Source organism: Perna viridis, chromosome 6 (assembly GCF_037379345.1).
Source record: "Perna viridis isolate PV_CMFRI_1.1 ecotype Kerala chromosome 6, ASM3737934v1, whole genome shotgun sequence".
NCBI lineage: Eukaryota > Metazoa > Mollusca > Bivalvia > Mytilida > Mytilidae > Perna > Perna viridis.
In genome coordinates, this window is record NC_142450.1 from 25240590 (window position 1) to 25264202 (window position 23613).

General features: G+C 31.8%; 2 protein-coding genes across 2 annotated transcripts; both read right to left on the reverse strand.

The window, feature by feature from the left end:
* Positions 1 to 439: 439 nt before the first annotated feature.
* On the reverse strand, positions 440 to 23420 carry LOC148614236 (PAX3- and PAX7-binding protein 1-like). The gene is made up of 19 exons (XM_088588198.1): positions 23167 to 23420; positions 15919 to 16091; positions 15130 to 15232; positions 14547 to 14682; positions 13833 to 13948; positions 12032 to 12102; positions 10907 to 11088; positions 10009 to 10198; positions 8566 to 8683; positions 7744 to 7819; positions 6621 to 6733; positions 6144 to 6343; positions 5650 to 5797; positions 5254 to 5372; positions 4611 to 4687; positions 3504 to 3570; positions 3005 to 3151; positions 2158 to 2306; positions 440 to 1150 (listed from the first exon to the last, which is right to left on the reverse strand). Exons 1-19 carry the CDS (start codon positions 23390 to 23392, stop codon positions 1069 to 1071), a joined length of 2493 nt encoding a protein of 830 aa, XP_088444324.1. The 5' UTR covers positions 23393 to 23420; the 3' UTR covers positions 440 to 1068.
* On the reverse strand, positions 18835 to 21654 carry LOC148614237 (uncharacterized). Its single transcript, XM_088588199.1, has 2 exons — positions 21524 to 21654; positions 18835 to 21099 (listed from the first exon to the last, which is right to left on the reverse strand). Exon 2 carries the CDS (start codon positions 21011 to 21013, stop codon positions 19808 to 19810), a length of 1206 nt encoding a protein of 401 aa, XP_088444325.1. The 5' UTR covers positions 21014 to 21099; positions 21524 to 21654; the 3' UTR covers positions 18835 to 19807.
* Positions 23421 to 23613: the final 193 nt, after the last annotated feature.

Sequence of the window (23613 nt, forward strand, 5' to 3'; positions counted from 1 at the left end):
TATTTGAATTGAATTAAATTGAAAAACAGTAAACCCATCTCCTTCTGAGCAATGAAGACGGGGGTAAAACAGTATAACCCCTTCTTTATAACAATTTTATCACTTCACTGAAGGTGGCGGTCTCCATATTATACACAGAAACTAAAGGACAAAACTGCTATTAAAATGACCTGTTCAAAACTTACTTGTCTACAGTTAAATTCCATAAAAAAAATCATCCACTAAATCTATCAGCAGCCTACACATTGTATAACTGACCTTCCTTTACAATTTCATTAAACCCCCATGAGTAGTTGAGTTGTGCTTCAAAGTAATTCACGGACAGATAGACAGGGTGATTCCTATATACCCCAAACTTTGTTTACTGGGAATATAATAAATTGCTTTAAAAAGATAAAAATAAAGGGTTGTATGATTAAAAACAATATCAGCAATGAAATGTACTTCACAATTTTTATTGGTCATCTGAGTTACATGTACAATTTATGTTGTAACAACATATAATGAATAGGTTCATGTTTTTTTCACCAGTAACATTTGTATAAATCAGTTGAGCATATTTATGTCTTTAGGTTGAATAATTTAATAGATCAAAATTCATTTACTTTATTTAATATAAAAACAAATGAAATCTCAGTAAGAGAAAGTTCAAAATAAAGACTTTAACAAGATATGTAAATGACAAATGAATTCTTGCAAAAAAATTGTTTTATAAGTATTGACCCAAATTTCCACAATAATAACCAATATTTTGAAATAGAAAACATCAATTTATAACAATTGACAAAGGAAAGAAATATTGCCCGTAAGGTTCATTCCAGTGGTTTCTTTCTGGTGTTTGAAGTTTATTTCAACCTCAAATGATATAAATTTAACAGCCTGCTGTCCAAATACAATTACATGTAAGTCAATGAGTTACAGTCAGGTCTTGTTCAATCATTTATATTATAGATGAAACATTGGAATCTAAAACTGGATGGTTTAAATCATTACTGGCAGCCACATGCTACATAAACGTCCTCAAAATAAGCTGAGATTTTGTAGTGCAGACATTGTGGACTCCTCTAGTCATGTGACTTTTGGCAGGTTGGTTACATGATCCATGGCATGAACACTTATCAACATCTTGCTGATCTGTTTTGCATACTCTCTGTAAGAAAATAAATAAGGGATGATGAAATAATTAAAAAATCACCTTTTCCAATCCCTAAAAGTATACTGGTATAGTCAAAATACATGTATAATTGATGTTAAGTTTTTACAACTTAGCCAGCCAAACTGTTTCACAACAAAATGCAACTTGTGCAATTGAAGCAAAATTCTACAGGTAATAGGTTGAAAAAGAACATATTTGTACATAAATGTAGTCATCATAAATTAGACATACTATGAGAAATTTTACAGCCAGATATTTCACTTTCTTACTTGGAGAGGGTGCAGACAAAGTGACTTGCCAAATGAGAGTCTCTTTTTTGATAACTTTGAAATTAATATTTATTGATATGAAAAACCACTGTATCAATGCAGTATCTGACTATTTGACCCACACAGGTTATTACGCGAAAAAAAAAAAAATCAACCATTACTAACTTTGATTTTAACTGTAACTAAAATTTGATACAGCTGTTTATGAAAAATCAATAGTAAGAAAGTCAAAAAAAGATACAACAACTGAAAAGTTGACAAAAAAAAAATAAATAAAATACTAGTTCAAGGTTCATAACTAAAAAAATATTCAATTGGCAAAAATATAAACTTTAATTGTAACTCATCCAGATATAGTTCTGTATCGAATCTCAATGTATGTCAGAAAAAAGGCAGCTTCATCTTGACAGACAGACAGACAGACAGACAAATGAAACCTAAAACTGTGGTGTCCATTGGCTTTCACCTTCAGGGACTAAAATGATCAATTAACTCAAGTACAACTATTGCTGGAGTGGTATCACGTTACATGTTTTATCAAGAAACCACAGCACATGTTATTGGTCTGAATAGGCCAGGACAAACACAAAAAAATCATTTCCCATGTACAAGTTACTATTTTTTTTTGTGCTTTTCTGTCCTCAGCAAAAATAGCGAAAATTAATGCGATAACATCTGGGTAAATAGTATATATGATTGGTATATTTTGTAATCTTTACATATTTAACATACTTGGCTTCCATCTTTTGTACATCTGTGTGAGACTGTGTATGTACAGCATTAAATATAGAGACAAGATATCTACATAGGTTCTCTAGCTGTGGCATTGTTTTATCCTCTGTCAAGTCAGTAAACCATTGCTTCGGGAAGGTGGAAATTATCTGTTCAAACAAAATTACACATTATTTCCGAATATATGTAGTAGCTCCTACAAGCTACATGGAAAGTTTAGTAAACAAAAGCAAAAACCTTTTTCAAATAAAATTCTGTTAACACCACAACAAATAAGTCAATAAATCTTCTTTAAAGTTTCAATGAAATCAATCAAAGCAGTATGCAATCCTAAGTGATGAAAGACAATCTAATATCACATTATTAAGGGCACTCCTGCCTGTTAAATACAAAGTCTAATATGACATACTTTAAACCTCTTTAGACCACAGCCATGGTAAAAACAGTGATTAACATAAGACCAATATCATAAGCATATGCCGGTCTTTTTTTTCAAAAATCATCAATAAGATTTACCCAACTTCACTATGGTCACAACAGTATTTGCTAAAAAAATGGTCACCATTTCATGCAAATATAGGCTGCATCTTTTTTAAATTATTAAGAAATAAGTCCTATAAGGTTCCAATTAAATCATAGAAATTCCATTTTATCATTGTGTGAATGGCCAGCCCGTTGTAAAACAATGATAAAATGGAGTTTCTGTGATTTATTTCTTTAATTATCTTTATACTGGTTTTGTTTTACCAACAATCAATTCCTATATGATTTAGTCAAGCAAGTTTGAAACTAAATGAATGGGAAAAGAAATAAACAGGAAAAAACTATAACAAACTTTTCTACTTACAGACTGACATTTCTGTATGGTTTCTTGACAGATAGGTGAATTACACAACCCCAAGATAATATACCTATTCAACAATCCATCTAATGCCAGACTGTGTAGTACTTTGTTGGACAGGATACCATTCCAATTTAATATGTTGCCAAGTAACTGAAAAAAAAAAGAGATACTAAATTTTTTGTTGAGTAACTAATCCAGAGATTTTTGTAATCATTATATAGAAAGCAGTGAATCATAAAAAAGTTAATCTAGGCCTTTTTTCGACACTCGTGATACTTGTAGGTATTCACTCTATCCAATTAACTATCCTACAATCTTTCTATATTACAGTCAATGGTAAAAGTTATGTGCTTTGATCATTACTAAATGTAACTTCACATTTTCTGTGATTTATTTTGTTACAACCGATACAAAGATACACAAGACTTACAAAACAACATTATTTTGATAAAATATGTAAGAATGTAAAACATCAAATTCATTCAATGATTTTTATATTCACCTTAATACAGGTCCAAGATTGGCGATGAAAGAACATTGATGATCCTGACCCTCTATTTTCTACAACACTATAAAAATATTAAGATTTAAAAAATTGAGATATTAAAATTCAATAAGCAACTCCTAGCAATATGTCCAAAAAAAAATTTAATTGAAAAGTCCCAAAACTCCTGTAAAATTTGTCGAATCAAAATAGCAGTGCAATATGATAAACTACGAATGTTGATTAACAATCCTACAGAATTTATACAAAACCCATCAAGCCATTACATTGGAGTTGCATCAACAAGTGTGCCTAGCCAGACGGACATAAGGATGGACGCCAGTATTTCTTTGTACCCTTCGGCATAGCAGCGGGGGACATTAATAATAAGCAAATTGTAGCCATATGTCCCAAGCTGATGCAAAACATTTTAAAGTTCAGAAGTCCTATAACCCTTAATTTGTTGAATCAAAATGGCAGTGCAATATGATCAACAACAAATGGTGACTGACAATTCTACAAAATATTAACAAAATTCATCAAGCTGTTTTCAAGGAGGCATCCACAAGTGTGACCAGATGGATGGACACCAGTATTTCTATTTCCCTTTCTGAGTCGCAGCTTGGGACAAAAAGGATTTTTATCATATCAAGGAGTAAGAAGTATATATGTTATGCATTATTATTTCATAATCAGTTTTTGCTAGAACATCTCAGGTACTAGCAATGCTAAATAGTATATGGGCACTTTTCAATGTTAGTTCAATTAATTAATAGGCAATTTACACTTAAACAAACAGAACAGAACAGTAATTTTTATTTATAGTCTGATGCACATTAAATACAAAAAACATAAGCTTTGTAGCCCTTTTATATCCACACTTAAAATCTTAAGAATACAGCAGTAGAAGCCATCATTACTTCTATCAATTTAATCAAATATAAGAAACAATTTCAGAAAGGGTCCATCTGTTTAGATAGTGAAGGAAGACTGATGAAGTAAAGTACACCCAAAAGATTCTGTTAATTTGTTTTATCTGAGTTTTCAGTGGACAAATTGTAGTTATTTTTCAATATTTGATAGATGAGGTTCTTCAATTAAGACAATCATTACATATTTACTTACGATTTTGGATACAATGGCATGAACACATCATCATCTAAAGCTTTCTTCATCCTGTTTACTATGGCCTTCAACATGGTCTATAATTTCAATACAATCAAATCAGTACTTACATGCAAGACAGTCTTGAAAAACCAGAGGTACTTATACAACATTGGTGTGATAACATTAACTAATAAACAATGATAAAATAAAACAATCAAACAAACCAAATTTTATATGAGACTGTAAAATCCAGAACAATTTCTGCAACCTGTGCTTACTCCATATGATCTTCAACTGTCATTTGCAAGCCTAAAATGCTAAAACTGGTGGACTACAAAGTTTGGAGCTGCTTGTAGCAAATGTGAAGCCAAAACCACTACAGAAATTATTTTTTGGATGAAAGGAATGTCTCATTAATTTCTGTACTGATTATTGAAAAAATGTCATCTCAACAGCAATATTTCATCTTAATCATGTTACTCCGGTATTATAATAGAGGTTATCCAAAACCAATACAGGAATTTTGCATTTTCAGGTACATGTCAAAAGAAACAAATATTAAAACAAGGAATCTTACGTTCTATTTACCAAAGAAAGAGGGATACAATTATAACCGTCTTATGTGTTTATTAGATTATCTGTTTCAGACAGCAAGAATTACCTGTGTATTTTTATTTTCCCCATGAACTGTAGGGTAGTCATTGATAATTTTTTGCACCACTTTGATAAGTCGTACAGTTTGTGTTGATGATAATGGGTCCCATATTGTTTCTGCAAATACTGAAAAAGAACAATTACAGTGATTATAGTCAGAGATGAATGAATGATTTTCTCAAAAATACAGATCTGAATACAGAAAGGGCTATTGCAAGGTAAAAATATAGCATGTGTAGACTGAAAAGGTATTGTTTGGTTAGTGAGGTTTTTCTACACCATGAATCACTCTACCATTAGCCATATCTGAATTTAATACAGTGACTGGTACTTAATTACTCAAGTTGGTAAAATCTATGATAATTAGTATGATTACAGCAGATTGTCAACTGCAGTGAAATACCTGTTAATCTAGGCTGTAAAATCTTCTCCACTACAGTGGGTAACAGTTTCACATCATCATCTACCCTGTTGTCAATGTCATGTGACTTAGACCCATAAAATAACATGGTACCAAACCAACTAAATTCTTCAAAATCTTGACAATTACTCTGGAAAACAAGGGAAAACCGTGGATTTAACAACTAAGTACACAGATACTTAACAAACAAGAATCAGTACCAGTACATTTAATTAAATGAGTCTAATGTCTACCATTTGTATTCAAATAAAACCAAAAGAAATATACTCTGTTCTAATGTTTCTCATTTAAAGAGAATGAATTAGCTAATAAAAGTTTGCCCATTTTACCAAAAATTAAACTATTTATTTCAGAAATTCATTTCACCTCATAATGGAACTTCCAATCCTTTTCTTTCCATCACTCAGTCAGCTGATCTACCAAAGTGGTTTAAAATATGGAAATAAATAGTATCATTTACATATAATTTTGCTTACCTCTAATGGATTCCAATTAACAAGTTGTAACCGTACAAATGGATTAATAAGCTTGGGAAGACAAAGACCTATATAAGCCTCCTTGTATGTATCACTATATTGTGAGCGCCATTCCTCAAATCTCTCACGGATTGAATGTAACTCACTAAAATCCTCAACAACATCCTCAAATAATCTCTCCATTCCACTGTTTATACTGTCTATAATTAAAAAGATGTGTATATATAAGAAAAAATGTTCCATGCGAAAAGCTTTGGTTTCATGACTAGAATTTTTCCTACAAACATCAGAAGGGTTAAGTTAAATAGGACAAAACATTACATTTTTTTTACATCTTAGAAATATGAGATAATGATTAGAATTGAAATGGGAAATGTGATGCACGCTCATAAAATACATGTTGATGAAGCTTTGGCTTATACTCTTATAAATTGACATCATCTGGATTAATAGCTGAAGAATAAAATATCTTTCCACCTTTTTCCAAGTTAAATTTAGTAATTTCTGATTGGTTTTGTTCATCATCAGATGACAGTCCATCGTGGTGACCTACAATGTCTTTTGACTCTCTCATTCTCCGTCTTCTAGCCCTGAAAAGATAATACAAATTTGATATTTTCTTATTTATTTATCAAGAAAATGAGATGTTTGTGCAATACTTTGATACATTATTTCAGGGACTATTAATATCAATACATAATAATAACTTCAGGCCTTTCGGTAGTATGAAAAATTCTACTACTTACAATAAAATAATTCATGCAATGCAGCTTGATATGACTGCAAATGCCTAACCTGGAACAGTTTGGGCAAGTATAGGCACACCATTCAAACTTGATATAGCTTTGATTTTTCATAATGATTAGACATTTCACACAGGATAAGAATTTGACCCTTTCTAGCCCCTAAATAATTTCAGTCACCACCAAGAAAATCAATCCCAACCTTCTTTCGAGACTATGGTACCTTGTAGAATTGCAAAAAGAGATCCATTCCTTTCATCCAAGTTATCATCCAGAAATTAGGAAGAATTTGTGTTTCTGACTCCTTTTGGTCCCTAATTATTTATTGGTTCAAGTCATAGCCTCCAAAATGAAGGAGTCTCACCTTGTTGAAGGATTTTAAATAGATCTTATTACTTATAATCAAGGTATCATCTGGATATTAAGAAAATGTTTGTTTTTGGCACCTCATTCTTAATCGTTTCAAGTCTTAACCCCAAAAATCAATCCCAGCCTAATTTTTGTGGTATAGAGCAACATCATAGACATTCATATGCTTTGACTGGAGTTGAATAGTTAACTTCTATGAAATGTATGGTTTTGCCCCCTTATTCCAAAGCAGCCCTGGCCACAACCCCTAAAATTTATACCAACCTTCCTTGTGGGGTTTGAACATTGCCATAAAATTTTATATGTAGATCAACAAAACTAATATTCATGATATTGCAGGAAAACCAAGTGACTACAGACAACGATTTGGACAATGACAATGACAGCGCCTTAACATTATACAACTGCAATTTTTTTTTGTGGTTGTTTAAAACTAAATCAATGGTTTCCGAATGTGAAAAAAAAATGAAAAACCAACTATTTACTACCTTCTGGCTTCTCTTTCGGCTACTCTTCTTTGGCGCTCATAGTCTTCATTGGTTTCCATGGCCAACTTAGCTTTGCCTGCAATGCAAAAAAAAAATAGACAATTAGTATCAAATAAGTTTAAGTGGAAGATTCCTACTTCAGCTCATGACACCAGTCAGAGTTCTTATCATAAACATTTTTCAAAGGTTCTAATACATCAGGGTATAAAAGGACCATCACTTACCTTCAATTTCTGAAAAAAAAAAAAAAACAACAAACAAACATGGTGAAAATTGCTTCCACAGAAATCCTATTTGTATACAATATCTCAATAATAAACATATCCCCCTGCACTCTCCAAACACATTTGTTAAACTTACCTTTATAATGTGTTAATCATTTCATGCCTTAAAACATCGAAAAATGATTACAGAAGATTTGGTAACCTAATCTCAAGTCAGTTTAATGCTGAAGTTTGAATCACATAAGGAAGGCCTGTCCAAAATTGTTTAGGGTGGGTTGGGAAAAAGTTACTCTTTAACTATACATGTACTTTTTAGGAAAAAAATCTCTTAAATGTAAATAACCATTAACCATAAGCATATTCCATATGACTTCTTATCCCCCAAAAATACTGTTTTACATGAACCGCATTCAAGCGGTAATCACTTTCAAAATATTTTACAATCATACATGAAATACCCCTGCTAGTGATTTTATAGTCATCTGTTTCAATATCATGAGAATGACTTAGTAAGCAGGGAGGGACCACTTTACACCTGCTTGCTTCAATATAGGACCTTTTTTTAGAATTAAATGGCACACTGTTTGTAAATACCGACTTGTCATATAATCTTGGCATTGGTCTCGAACATCTTGTTGTCTCCGTGCAATTAGCCTTTCAGCTTTATTGCGAAGCATAGTCAGCATCTTATTCTCCAAGTCATTGATAGTTGGTACCTACAAGTTAAAATAATAAAATTCTGAAACATATGAAATCAAAACCAATCTGAATGTTATGAAGTAAATTGGATTAGCTTTATTCAAAACTAATACACAAAACCTAAATCTATGGTACTTTTTCATAATAAGATGGTATACAAAAACATTTTTGTTGCTACAAATTGAACTGAATTACTAGATTTTCTGAATTTCTTTTTTTTCACATAATTGAATGTGTATTTACCTTTTTTTAAATAAACAAATTATTGTAAAGATTTGGGTATTAAAAAATACTCTCTACTTTTCCATATAATTTTTCACATTCATCATTCCTTCCATGTTTCTTCATTTACATTGAAATGTAGTAAAATGTAACACATCACCAGTACCCTTGCATTATGTCTGACCTTAAGTATAGTATAAATATAAGAACATATTCTTAAAGAAAGATGGGCATCAGCTATTACAGATGCTGTTTTACTGTATTATCAATACATTAACAAAAAAAGGGATTTAGCTGTCATTATACTTTTTTATACTGCAAAAATATCCATATATACATGTATAAAGAGTTGTGTAAATATCAACAACATTAGGCTTTATCATTACTCAATTCCTTCATTTTGGAATGCAAAAGAAAGTATTTCATGTAAAAGACTATAGGTTTATATGCGAAACATTCGAATCATTTGTTTTCATAACTAAGATGGAAAATGCATGCATCAAAAATAAGCATAGATCTGATTATATATTTATAAAGAATGATCTTAAAGCATGTATTGAAACATTATAAACATATTTTATGTTTTTATTTGATACAGAAAACCTGATGTAACTAAATAATATTTGTCACTATTATATGGATTCATACTAGTACATTTATGAAGCCCCCGTTTCCACTTCTTTTCTACTTGGAAGAGGGCAGTAACTCCTGAATGGTAAATGCAATATACAGAGAAAAAAAAACAAAAAAAAAAAAACCTTGACTTGTCCTTTGAAGCATTATAAAATTATAGATTCAGATAAAAATGAATGGATATGACGATCACTTGAAACCCCCATCCATTGAGCAGTGGCTATAAGGATTACCCTTGCAGACAGAAGCAGTCTGTCTTGATTATTAAAACCAGTTTTCAATACTAAAAAAAAATAGAAATCAAGTAATATTCTAGCCCATGAAATTAGAATTACAAATTCATTGGAAAAACTAATTCTATTGAGCTTTAAGACTTGTACATGTAGTATTTCACCCCTCACATGAAAAAAGGTTGACACAACACAAGTGGCCAAATCCCACCCACACAGAAAGACAGAGCCCACCCTGACACTGATGTGACACCCACCTTCTCATTGAGACATTCAACCAAGTCTCTCACATACCCCCTCATTTCTTGGAAGAAGCGATATCGCTCTTCCAACCCCTTGACACGATCCTTGCATGTGTCAATACTATCGGATGATTCCTCAATGTCAGTCCCCAGCTGGTCTCTTTCTCGCACATGGCTACGGTGAACTTCATCCATTGATGTTAATCTACAAAAATACCTTTTTGTATTGACCTGGATATATACAACATAATGAAATTCCAACATACATAAGATACTTGAACAGAGTGTTAAATTTTGTGTGTTGCCTTATTTTTACAAACATCTTTTAACACAACATAACGAAATTGGTCTGCTAATAAATTATTATTGAATTATTAAAATCTTGAAATTTAAATTTTTGCCACAAAATATGAAAGATGATGTGAAATTTTGGATTGAAAATTTTCATTAAATGGTATCTTGCAACTTGCTAACATGTTTCTGCCATTGATGTTCATAAAGTTAAACTGTAGTTAAATAGAACAGTGGAAGAAATGCCCAACTCACCAGTAAATGCTTGATTAAACACACAAGAAGGGGTACCATTTAGTTCTTAAGATAAAGAAGGGGCACCATCTGGTTCTTAACATACAGAAGGGGCACCACCTAGTCTTTAACGCACAAGAAGGAGCACCATCTAGTCCTTAACAAATAAGATGGGGCACCATCTGGTCCTTAATATAAAGAAGGGACACCATATAGTCCTTAACACACAAGAAGGGGCATCTTCTAGTCCTTAACACACAAGAAGGGGCACCATCTAGTCTTTAATACAGAGAAGGACTCAACAGATACACTACAGCACTGCCACAAACAAGCCCCGAAACAAATCTATCTTAAATTCAAGAAAAGCAAGAAGCATGTCATCAAATACCTCTCCTGCAAGCGTTTTCTCAGAGATTCCATTGTTACATCAGAAACATCCTGAGAATCCGTCAAGGGTTTGAAAGGTTTAAATGATAATTCCTGTTCTGTATATCCCCCATTATAACCATTAGTTGCTGATCCCTGGTTACTGTACTGGTCATATCCATACTCATCTTGCCCTGTGGCTCCCTACCAACAAATCAAAATAAAAAATCAAGATACATGTAGATAAGTTATAGAATAAAATACAAAATGATATGATTTGGTCATGTCATTCATTTCTTGTATTGCTCGATAATTTGTGATATTATATCATTAGGCAATGTGATATAAGCTAGTAATATGAAAATTTTACCATTGTGATTGGTGACTGTGAGAATTTGACACATTGCCTATAAAGTCTGATTGGTAAAAATGTAACATAACATGACTTTCTTACATTGTTCTGGTGATGACTGGTGACATCATAGAAGAATGATCAATGAGATTTCTGTCACAACTGATGTTAAATGTCACATGACCAAATATTTAAAAAAAAAAACATACAGAAAAAGGTTTAATAACACGTCAAATGAATGAAGAAACAAGTACATATGTTCATTTGACTGTCAAATAAGTAAGTAATCTATTAGTTCAAAGGGTCCTAATTTTCAAAAAAAATATGAAATCAGAATTAGGCAATAAACACTAAATCCTACCAAGTTTCATTGTAGTTTTATATTATTTGATGCTGTTTTCCTGTTACCTTTAGACTAAACTTCCCACTAAGAAAGGCTAGTTCAATTTTTTGCCCATCATTCGGTAAAGAATGCTAAATTTTTTCCAGACCAACTCAAATAATCCTGATATTGTAATTAGTCCTGTAAATTTTTTAGAAGACTGGGATCACAATTTCCTTTAGATTCAAGTACATGCTCACACATCTTCTTTCTCCTTAATGTCTATGAAGTCCAATGTTGGTCAGTAGTTTCAGCAAAACAGCAATGACAAGAACATTACTGATTAAAGGATAAATACCACCTTCCGAAACATTCATTTCGTGGAGAATTGTTTAATCAATGTGACATAAATGATCAGCTCGTGGTAAAACAATTATAAAATGGAGTTCTGTCATTTATTTCTTAATCATTACCTGTGTATTTACACCTTTCCTGATCTGTTGCTCCTCCCATTCTTTGTCCTGGTCACTTTCTTGGTCACTTCCTATAAAAATGCGAAGTAAAATAAAGAAACATAGAAAAACAGTTCTGTCCAGGGAATGGCTTTTATACCAATTCAGTATCAAACCAACACATGATTTTTCTTTACATAAAATCACTGAAAGACAACTCTTCACATCTTAAAATTTTTGATAGAATCTTCTTAAAAAGGCATGCCCACTAGTTTTTGCATTTGGGGGTTCATGTACCCCCTGCCCTTTGAATCTGCCAGTTTTTTAATACTAATAATAATATAATAAAACTTCATTTTGAGAGGGTAACATAGTTAGTGTACAATAACTAATCTTTCCTCAGGCCCTCATGCGACACAAATGGAGACAGAAATTATATACACATGTCTGTATACAAACATGACAAAATAGTACTAGAAAAAAAAAAAACCAAACAAACAAAACAAAAGTAACTAATACAAATATGTATTATTGTTATAAAATACATAAACATAGTTGTATTGGTTTATATACAAATCACTTGTCACTCAAATACTGCTTTTTAATGGAACAAATGATTAATTCGGTCTTTTTTTTTAATTTATTAAGACTAATATTTCACTTTCACTTCTAATATAAACAAATCTTATTCTCAAACACAATTTGACTATGATAAGAACCAAAGACCAGAAAATTAAAGGGTATAAAATTGAAGAACATTTGTGAGCGTGCTCACAAACCCCACACGTCCCCATGTTGGATACTCAAGTAAATTTGTTTGTAAGAGAAATACATGTAGAATGAGCCAGATAAAAAGAGGAATAAGAATGTTTTTAGGCTTTAGACCTTTATCTTCTAACTAAATTCTATTACTCAGAATGGTAGTTTCAAACTCAAGACTGTGATTTCTTTGAGTTCTAGTTAATCCAAAGTAAATATCATCGTAGCGGAACAAAAAGTACACTTGTCCTGTAACTTATCATGGTTAATTTCTATACTAAAAATCATGTCAATATCTGTAAATGTTTAGAAAAAAAGTCCAGAAAACTGTTCTTTCTGTGAATTTTGCTAAGTTCCAGGCCCTTAATTACAGTAAAAATCATCAGAGTGGAACAAAACATAAAGCTGACCTGAAAACTGTTATTTCTGTGAATTTTGCAAAGTTCAAGGCCCCTAATTTTGATAAAAATCAACAGAGCAGAACGAAAATTAAACTTGACATGTATCTGATCATGGTGAAATTAATTACCAAAAATCATGTCAATATCTGCAAGCGTTTAGAAAAAAAGTCTGGAAAACTGTTATTTCTGTGAATTTTGCTAAGTTCAAGGCCCGTAATTTCCGTAAAAATCATTGGAGCAGAACAAAAGTTAAACACGACCTGTAACTTATCATGGTGAACTTATATACCAAATATCATATCAATATCTTTAAGCTTTTAGAAAAAACTGAAGATGGACTTACGCACGGACTGACAGACAGGTCGAAACATTATACCCTTTGGAACTTCATTGTGTGGAGTATAATAAAAAGAGAATATTGTTTATGTATGTGCAAGAATGTTTTGACTGGCAAAATTGAACATGTATGACTTTTACTGTAAACGAAAAACATATGGCATTATGTGAATGAGCACGCTGTAAATAAGTGCATCACATATTCATTTACAGTGATTAATTGAACAATTATCTGCATCCATAATCCAATGAAGGCTCTAGTCAGTAAGTAATATGAACAACATTATTTTTTAAAGCAGGTTTTTGAATAAAAGCAAAACTATTACCATGTTCTGCTGCTAAGAAATCATTGTGCATTTTTTGTCTTTCTTTGGCAAATGTGTTGACAGAAAAGTCCATTCTTCCATCTTCATCCTCGTCTGATTTGTCATTATCATCTTCTCTGAAATCATGATACATCGTCATAAAATGCCAAAAAAAAAGACTTACACTAGATGATTCTAATCCTGATGTAAATGTAGTTATTCTGCTATTCTCAGGGATGATTTTACAAGGTCAACAAACAAAAGAGAAATTGGCAAAATTGGAAGTAAATATACAGTAAAAAAAAAGAATGATAACGGTAAAATATGATTATAAAAAATTAAAAATCTGCTGAAAGTGGGGAAAAAATCATTACTGTATTCTGATCAGCATGCATTATAATACAAAGTCAAATAAAAAAAGAGCAGAATTTGGCAAGGAGGAAGCAAATATATTGTAAAAAAAAGAAAGTTGAGGGTAAAATCTGGATTTCAAAAGACAGAACACTGTTTAAAGCAGAAGAAAATTCTGATAATGTTGACACCATAAATTCTTGATAGCCAGAGTAAACATGTCACTAGTAATTCTTTATTTCTTATCAACAACATTTGTACTAAAAAAAAACTAGAAAATTACTACATACTTAACTGTCAGTTGTTTTTATACTTAAGGGAAAAATGATCTTAGTAGTTAAAATACATGTAATCATGGTATTTACTATATAAGGTCTATTTTACCTTACTAGTCTTGACTTTGACGCAGACTTTTCTGTCCTAACTGTATCATCAAGAGGTACAAAGTCACCAAGATCTCTTCTCTGTTGTCTCTGTTTTCTTATATTGTGAATCATATTTGCATCAGGTATCTGTCCACCTGTAATATAAAATCTAGTAGTCAATATGGCCTTTAACCGAACATTACAAGAATGAAGTGAAAGGAAGAGTAAATAATTCATAAGAGACACCAATCATGTGCCCTTACTTTGACAATCTTAACATTAAACTTCCCATTTTTTGTTAAATTTTGACCAAATGAGTTTTTTTTTCCTGGAATCTTGTGCTTAAAAGATTTACAGAACTTTAATTAGACTGAATGTAGTCTTTTAACAATGATAATAGAGAATCAGTCTTTAGAAAAGAAGGAAGTTTGTAAAATCCATCCAACACGACTATGACCCGCTCTTGTAGTAGCATGAACTCTCAACTTAATCAAATCATAAAATTTTTTTATTTTAAAAGAAGCAACATATGTATACATGTAATTCATGCATTAAAACTGTCCATGAAAACAAAAAAAATCATGCTGGTATCAGAAACTTACGCCCTAACAGTTTTTGTATGTCTCCTTTTTCATCATCTTCACTTTCATTAGCTATTGCCTCTGCTTCTTCACCATTTAGAGTCAACAACTCTTCTCGTAATTTCTAAAAATATCAAAATCCATTTTCAACTGAATGCTAGCAAAAATAACAATGCTATTCAAATGCCATGCTCATTTACCATATGGTGGAATATTTTGGGGGGTGTAAAATTTGACAATTTTTTGGCAAAAAGCATGTGAAAATTTTGGCTTTCCTTATTTTAGAAGATGCTAAGTATTGAACAAAGTACTCATGACCAGTGTATAAATTTATGTTGGCATTTAAGACAGACCCCTGAAATACCTGCTATACTGTAATATACAATAACATACAATCTTAATAAAATATGCCAAGGGCAGTATCTTACAGAACAGTAAAGGTGAAGAATCAATAATCATACACAATATCATGTAAGAAAATATGCCAAATTAGAATGAAAAGATTCCTTTAAAAATATCAGCCTTAACTGCTAGGTACCTTAAGTTTTCCTGCCACATTATTATCATAATTATATGAAACCACTACCTGTAATTCAAATTTACTTTATTACATTTAAAAAAATTATGCTTTGCCTCCCTAATATAAAAATATACAAGCCATATAATAAATAAAAAAAATAAAATAAAAATACAAGCCATACAATAAATACAAAAAATAAAAATACAAGCCATACAATAGATAAAAAAAATAAAAATACAAGCCATACAATAAATAAAAAAAAAAATGAGTGAAAGATTAAGATGACATGCCTTGATTTCAGCTTCTCTGTCAATCATTGGAATTTCCTCTTTTACTGGTTCTTGTTTTATAGGCATTTTCTTTTCATCTTTGATCACTTCTTCCTTTTCTTTCTGCATTTCTTTCTTCAGCATTTTTGCTACCTTCTTGCTATGGCTAGACTTCTTTATTTTAATTTCTTCACCTGAAAATAAAAATTAATAAATTTTAATCTGATAGAAATTGTACACTTTAAATGATTGCTAATTTAGAATAACCAGTACAATATTTAAGCTACATGTATCATGATTTTACTAGACCAAAACAAAAAGTACTTGTAGGACATAGAAGAAAAAACAGAGTACATGTAGCAGAATTCTATCTTCATATTTAAAATTCAGTGGTCCCGTAAATGTTAAATAAGTCTAGAGTTACGAGGCCATAATAGATAAAAAATAACGAGAATAGGTATGGTATAAATATGTCAAAGAGACAGCAACAACAATGGGATGAAAATGTCAGCCCAATGCCACCAACTAGTCTCCAATGAATGATAAAGAAATCTGCATACCACAGGGCAGGCTGCAACTGGCCCCAAAACATCATTATACATTAGGTCCAGCAAATGACAAGAAGACCTCACCATCTAAAAAAGTATTGTGACGTCACAATTTACCACTTACTTTTATTCTTAGTTTTTTTTTGGATAACGGCTGCAGGACTGTACCAATAAAGACCAAAATAAAGTTTTACCTTTAAATGGGAATAAAGAGCTTCGCTAAGCACAGCATGATATGACAATAGACATGGAATTCTGTTCACTCGGGACAGTGTGGACACAATATTAATTTTTGACTCACAACTTACAGTTTGAAATGGACAGAACAACTGGTTTGTACACAATAATGCATACAATTTTGTATTCAATTAAATATTTTCAGAATGTGACCAAAGATTAAAAAGTGGATTTTTTGGAAGTGTGGTCCCCTTGATCACATATTTAACTAAAAAAAACATAAGAGATAATAGAAATCTGATTGAAAATCTCTGGCAGGGATTTTTATATGGAATCAATTTTTAAATTGGGCCAAAAAATAAATAAAAAGCTTTGCTGTGTGCAGTATGATACAACAGTAGCCAACTAAACTCTGTTTACTTGAGGCATTAGTGTGGACACAATATTTGTTTTTACTGAATAAATATAGGGACTTTCATTTCATTATGAACATAACTCATTTGGACACAATATAGAACAATATTTCGAAATTCAATTTAAGCATAAAGGTCTGCTTAAGGGTGCATTCATGGATTACTTTGTACATGTACCTCATAATCTCAAAAATGGTAAATGGTTTATTTTGGTAAGCTTACTTCTTCAAGTATGGAATCCAGTTAAAAAAAATTTTAAAATCCACCACAAATAGTCCAGTTTCTGGGGCGCGGACCACTTTGGCCCCTTATAACTATAAAACTTAAACAAATATATGAAATCTGATTGAAAAATGCAGGAAGGGATTCATAAGATTAATCTAATATCAAATTTTCAAAATCGTACCAAAAATAAGGATTTTTGGGGGTGGCCCCTTATAATTTGAAAACTATGAGAGATTCTGAAATCAGATTGAAAAATGCAGGAAAGGACTCAATAGGAATAAAAAAAAATCAAAATACAACCAGATATTAACAAACTAAGGTCAAGAAATCAGAAAAACAATACTTATTTCTGGCCCCTTTGTATTCCCTTATTCTTACTTGGCTCAAGTCACAATCCCAAAAATCAATTCATGACTTCCATTTGTGGTATCACAATTTCAAGATTCATTCACAAAGTCTAATTATTGTCTGGAAAAATGCACATTTCTAGCTCCTAATTTCTAAAAAGTTCAAGTCTTAATCCAAAAATTCAAGCCAAGTCTGACCATTATGATATGGAATGTGTTGAACAATTTAATAGAAATGTTTTAAATTTTCACATAGATAAACCAACTAATACTCAAGTTATCCAACGAAAACCAAACGACAATGACAGTACTTTACCAATATAAATATTTTGGGGGGGGATATGGCCCCGTTGACCCCTTATAACTTGAAATCCATCAGAGGTAACTGAAACATGATTGTAAAAAAAGAATTTTTATATACTATGAAAGGAATCCAATAAAAAAAAGAGAAATCTTACAAAAAAAAAAAAAAAAAAAAAATCTTTTGTGATACCATTATATGACATAAAACATTTTTTGTAGTTGTATAAAAACTATGTTTGTCTGTTTGAATGTTCTACTTATATGTAATTAAAAATCATGAGAGGAAGGTTCAACTCAGTAAATTTCTTTTGTAAAATGGATACCCTAAATTCTATTTCTCCAATAGACTCAAGTAAAAACTAGTAAAATAAAAAAAAAATATTCCTACTTACCTACCCTATTTTTTTCAAAGATATAAATAGGAAACACACACATATTATTTTTTTTGCTTAACTAGAACCACAGTCATATTAAGATCTATAAAATTTGTCTTTTTGTTTTTTGATTACTCCTTCTCCAAAATCTTTAAAAGAAATAATCATAACATGTCACACATGAATGCTATTATTCAAAACTTGATTGATGGTGACATTGTTAACAGGAAATACAATTGTGCCTTTTGCAACATTTCAATTTTGTTGCAGGCCAGACAAAAGTCATTTGTATATGTATACTGAGTTAACACCATTCCAGTGGTCAAAATATTATTTGCCTGATTGAATTGCCAACCTGGCCAGACGACACTGGCATAATTCATATTGATAATATTCAAGATATTTAACTTTCCACTATGCATATTATGTCATATTTTTGTCTTGGTTTAATTATTTATCAATCAACCATTCACCATTGTTACTGATCTATTTCCAGTGCAGATTAAAAATGTACATTTCCACTAAGCTAAATAGAAATACAATGTAGGCTAGCACTCAATTTATTGATTAAAAATGTTTAGGACAAACAATGAACATAAAGAAATTAGAATTTATGATCTCAAAGAGACATATGTGGACATTTAAACACCCTGCTTTTGAAAGCAAAATATTTCAAAATGATTTATCTTATTTCAATTTCTATTCAAATAATTGCATAATTTTGATTAAGAAATAAAAAACAATTTTTTTTTAAATTGCTTAAAATTGATATACAAAAAATGGACCTCTATCATTAAATTATGGAAATTTGCTAATTTTAATCTGTTTGCGAAATTTTAAATATTCATTTTTTTTTAAATATTTCAAATCTACATGTATCTTTTCCATCTTATTATTAGATCTGAATCAATTCAAAGTTTAAAAATTAAACTATTTATTTAAGCAAATTCAAAACAAAAAAGATAATGAAAACCACAAAGAAATAAAATTAATATCAATAAATGAAACAAACAAAAATAATACAATGAACATTTCAAACAATTAATATCATTTGTCATTGTTCTAAACAGTGGGGAAAATGGGACTTATACCCTGACATCACTGCAGAACTGGAGATCAGATTACCGGTACAACTAATATTGTCACACTGTGTCAATTTTGCCAACACAATTACAGGAATTTCAGCAGGGAACACAAGAACTCATTATGAGTCCTCCACACATATTTGACCTCCTTTACATTTGTTGAGGCCACATGTCTTTACATTTCTATTGATTTAGAATCTGATTTTTTCTATGATGATTTGAAAGTCACTTCTTGTTAGACTGGTTCAGATGGTTCATGTTTTTTCTTCTTTCCAAAAATATTCTACAATAGTGACTTTCAATTTTTGTAACTTTGTCAACAGATCTTTTCTTTAGGATTGTGGATGGAGAACTTCCTCCTATGGCTTTAGAATACATCGGAAAGTTATCATTGTCAAGTGGACCCTGTGGGAGTGTAAGCTGATTTACAGGTATGAATTAATCCTGATCAGACTGACTCAGAGTGGTATCTGTCTCTTCTGGATTATTTTCGTTGCTGACAGTGGTTTCAATTTCAGTACTGGATGGTTCTGTGTTGTATATAGTTGTTGGAGCAAGTTCAGTGGTGTCAACAGCCTTTGGGTTAAAAGGGTATATACCACTTTTCTTGAAAGATGCTTTCAGATTCTGTGCAGAGAGACCTTTCTGGTATGCTGAACATGACAACTGGCCAATATTGAGTTTAGTTATTTTACAAGAAGAGCTTTTACGCACGAAGAGCTTTGCTTCTCTATTGTAGCAAGCTTTGAGTGGTCCAAAGAACCCTATATCTAATGGCTGTAGGATGTAGTTACAATGTGGTGGCAACATGAAAAGGATGATGTTTTTGGATTCGACCCAATCTTGTAGAGTTAAGCAAACATGAGAACAGTGTCGATCAAACATTATAAGCAGAGGAGTGTCAGATTTACCATGAGCAACATTCTTTAAGAAGTGCTTTTCTAAGTAAGTTTTGAAAACCTTGCTATTCAACCACCCTGACTTGGAGCACTGACCATCTGAACCAGCTGGAGTTCCCTCCAGTAGTAGAGATCGGTTAAACTTTACCCCTGGAAAGATGTAATAAGGTGGAACTGCACTTCCAATCCCATTTCCAGCACCAATTATAGTAACATTTGAGGACCTGGGCGATGTTATTGACTGAGGTCTGACAACTATTTCGTGAACAGTTTCACACAAATGACTGTCTGTCTGTAGAGCACTCTCATCTATATTGTAAATCTTGTGTGGCTTATCATGGAGATCATTTTTAGCAAGAATTGTATCAAGGTCTTTGTAGTAGTTGGTAAGTGTCTCAATTGATGCACATCCAGCACTCTGCACTAATTTCCGAGTTTTGTTAACTGTCAAATTAGGCCATCTTTTCAAGAAAGAATAATACCATTTATAGGTCAAAATACCATCCTCAGTTTTTCTTTTGCCTAAAAACACAGCAAAATCAGTTGCCAAGTAAATCACATCCATCCTGGAATTGCCGTAACCAATACTGGTCATATGTGTGACGTGATCTACCATTTTCTTCTCAGTTTCCTCATCAAACAGGAAATTTGAGCACCGTCCATCCACAGAAACCAAACCAAGTGTCCTGTCTCTCAGTGTACTTTCAGGAACACCATACTCCCTTGAGGCTCTATACACAGACATTCCCTTTTGAACTTCACTAAAGGCTAATTTCAAGGCATCAGGATCATACCGCTTCTTCTTTATTATGGGGATACATGTACATGTATCTGTAAAAAATAAATTAATTATCACCAATTAGCTTAATTTTGTCCACTGTGAAATTTTCTATTGTTAAAAATTGTGTAAATTTCTATTTGTTTCCATTGATCTTTTCTAAAATGTTTTTTTTTTTAAGATCAGGAAGAAAATATTTGATATTCCAATTTGTCAAATACTCAAAAAGGGTTCATTTATAATATATGTACATTTATATATAAGCTTTCCATAGTTTTTTCCGGAGTCAAAAGAACATTTAATAGTCATATGATTGTTGTAAGGGAAAGTTTGCAAATGGCAGATGATAAATCCTAATGATCGGTTGGTTCCATGTGTTTTTTTTTCTACATTTCTAAAAGGGTTTACTAATATGGCATACAGGGGTTTTGGAATGGTTGGAATTATTCTATGCTGAGCTTAAAAATTTTAAATTACCTGAAATGCCGGCAAATTAACTTGTATTTGAGCTGTAATATAAGACTGTACACCTAAGGATCCTGAGCTTCATCGCCCGAAGAATTATTTGAATAGTTGCTTTTAAACAATATATTAGGAGAAAAACCAATCTTTTCTCCAACCTAGCTAACAGAAGATATAATATAAAAATATTAAAATAAAATAGTAACTTACAAAACAAAAGGAATTTCATTATTTGTGTTCTGCCCCCTATTTATTTAGACTGATTGTCTGTATTATAAGTCTGTGCATGTTATCCAAGTAAGTTTAGAGCAGACAGATGTTGAATTGGGAATACCTGTCAATGTATTATTAAGCAGCTGGGAAACATACATTTCAATATTTCAATACAAGAAAACAGTAACAAAAAGAATAAAAAAAAAATTTAAAAAGGAATGAAAAAGAAGGATCAAACACTAAAATGACAGTAAAAACCAGTTTTATCAAGTGTCAAGAACTTGGTAAAAATATTTTATCATCAGATGCTGGTTGAAATGAAGTAAAAAACCTTTGATGTACAACCATCTTTTGCAGAATCGGCACAGAAACCAATCTAAAACTTAAAAAAATAGCTAAAAGTGTAAGTAAATTGATGAGCAGGACATTGTTTCACAAAGCACTCATAAGACTTACCTACACATAAATCCTTGACAAACCAATGAGAGTTGTGTGCACATAAGTCTTATGTAAGCTTTGTGAAACGATGCCCAGGATTAGAAGGTGCGCAGACTTATAATACAGTACAATATAGACAACTTTCCCAGCTGCCATTTATGTCAAATCTGGTAGAAGCTGGTTTACAATCTAATACTAAGAATAAGAAAGGATATTTGATATGAAGGGTACAGTAATAATTATGTGGAAATAAGTCTCCAAACAAAAAATTCCTGAAATGCTCCTATGATGTGTGTATCATTTAAAAAATTCTTTGTATTCATCAAATTTTCAAGTTCCAGTTTCCTTGGCTTCTACTGCATAATCTCCCAATCTTATGACTGCTGACCCTAGATAGAATGAAGAACTTCAGGAATGGAAATGAATGTGAAAGTTGTCTAATGTTAAGTGGAAACAGATATGTTTCCATGTTGGCCACCTCTGACTTCTGACCCAAGTACATTTTGTACATGCAATCAGTTCTGGATATCAATATTACATCTGAACCAGGCAGACATAGGTTAAAGCAGTGTACATAAATATGCACCAGTATGTCAGTCTTTGAAATTGACCACAGCCCGACAGCCATGGCCAGTAAAAAAGCTGATGCGCTTGTAGAACTTGGCTAACATGCCAATGATTGTTATATGAGTTCACTAAAATTTATTAACTCGGGCTTCTTGTCAAAAATTTATAAGGCAAAGACTGGTATGTGCCTCATGTTATTTACAACTATTTATCTAAACATAGGAAATTTATTGACTTTTAAGGTGCAAAATGCAACACTGTACAAACAATACAAGACCCATACATTTGTTCATGATTTGTATTGTGGCACTTTGTGCATCTTAAAGTTGTCCTCAGTATTCGTTATAACCCAGACTGAGTGTTATAACAGATACAGAGAATATCATGATTTAATATAGATGAAGCTTTCCTTTGGGTGGACTTAAAATGATTGTGTTTACCATCTTCATGTTCATCGTGGGCGAAACTCAGCGATGACTTCACTTCTTTATCATGTTTCTTGCTCTTCTTCGATTTCTTTATCTGTTTTGGAAGTTCAGGACCATGATGTACCTGTTCATCGACTTCCATGTCAAGGATATCAGCATCCCTTTCATCATTGGAATCATCTTCAGTAACAATTTTTCTGCCTCGAAAATTCCGTCGCGGTTTCTTGAAGGTCGCCATGTTGCATTTAAAATCGTATATTTGTTGTGAAGTGTTCGTTTCTTTTTAGAGGTGCATGTATTTGTATGGAAACATTCCAGGCGTTCTCGATTATAAAAAATCGAACCTATTGGATGTAAAAGGAAGTAGAAATTATTTTTACAGCTTAAAATATACAAGAATATTTTTGTATTAAATATTTATTTTATTGCTAACTCGATCCATTGCTTAGTCGTCCCAAG

Excerpts from the sequence above, each read along its gene's own strand:
- LOC148614237 (XM_088588199.1), bottom strand. The coding sequence starts at position 21,013 with ATGTCTGTGTATAGAGCCTCAAGGGAGTATGGTGTTCCTGAAAGTACA.
- LOC148614236 (XM_088588198.1), bottom strand. The coding sequence starts at position 23,392 with ATGGCGACCTTCAAGAAACCGCGACGGAATTTTCGAGGCAGAAAAATT. Across the intron at positions 8,684-10,008 it reads TTGAATGTCTCAATGAGAAG|GTACCAACTATCAATGACTT; the intron begins GTGGGTGTCACA and ends TTTAACTTGTAG. Across the intron at positions 1,151-2,157 it reads GTACAAAAGATGGAAGCCAA|AGAGTATGCAAAACAGATCA; the intron begins GTATGTTAAATA and ends ATTTTCTTACAG.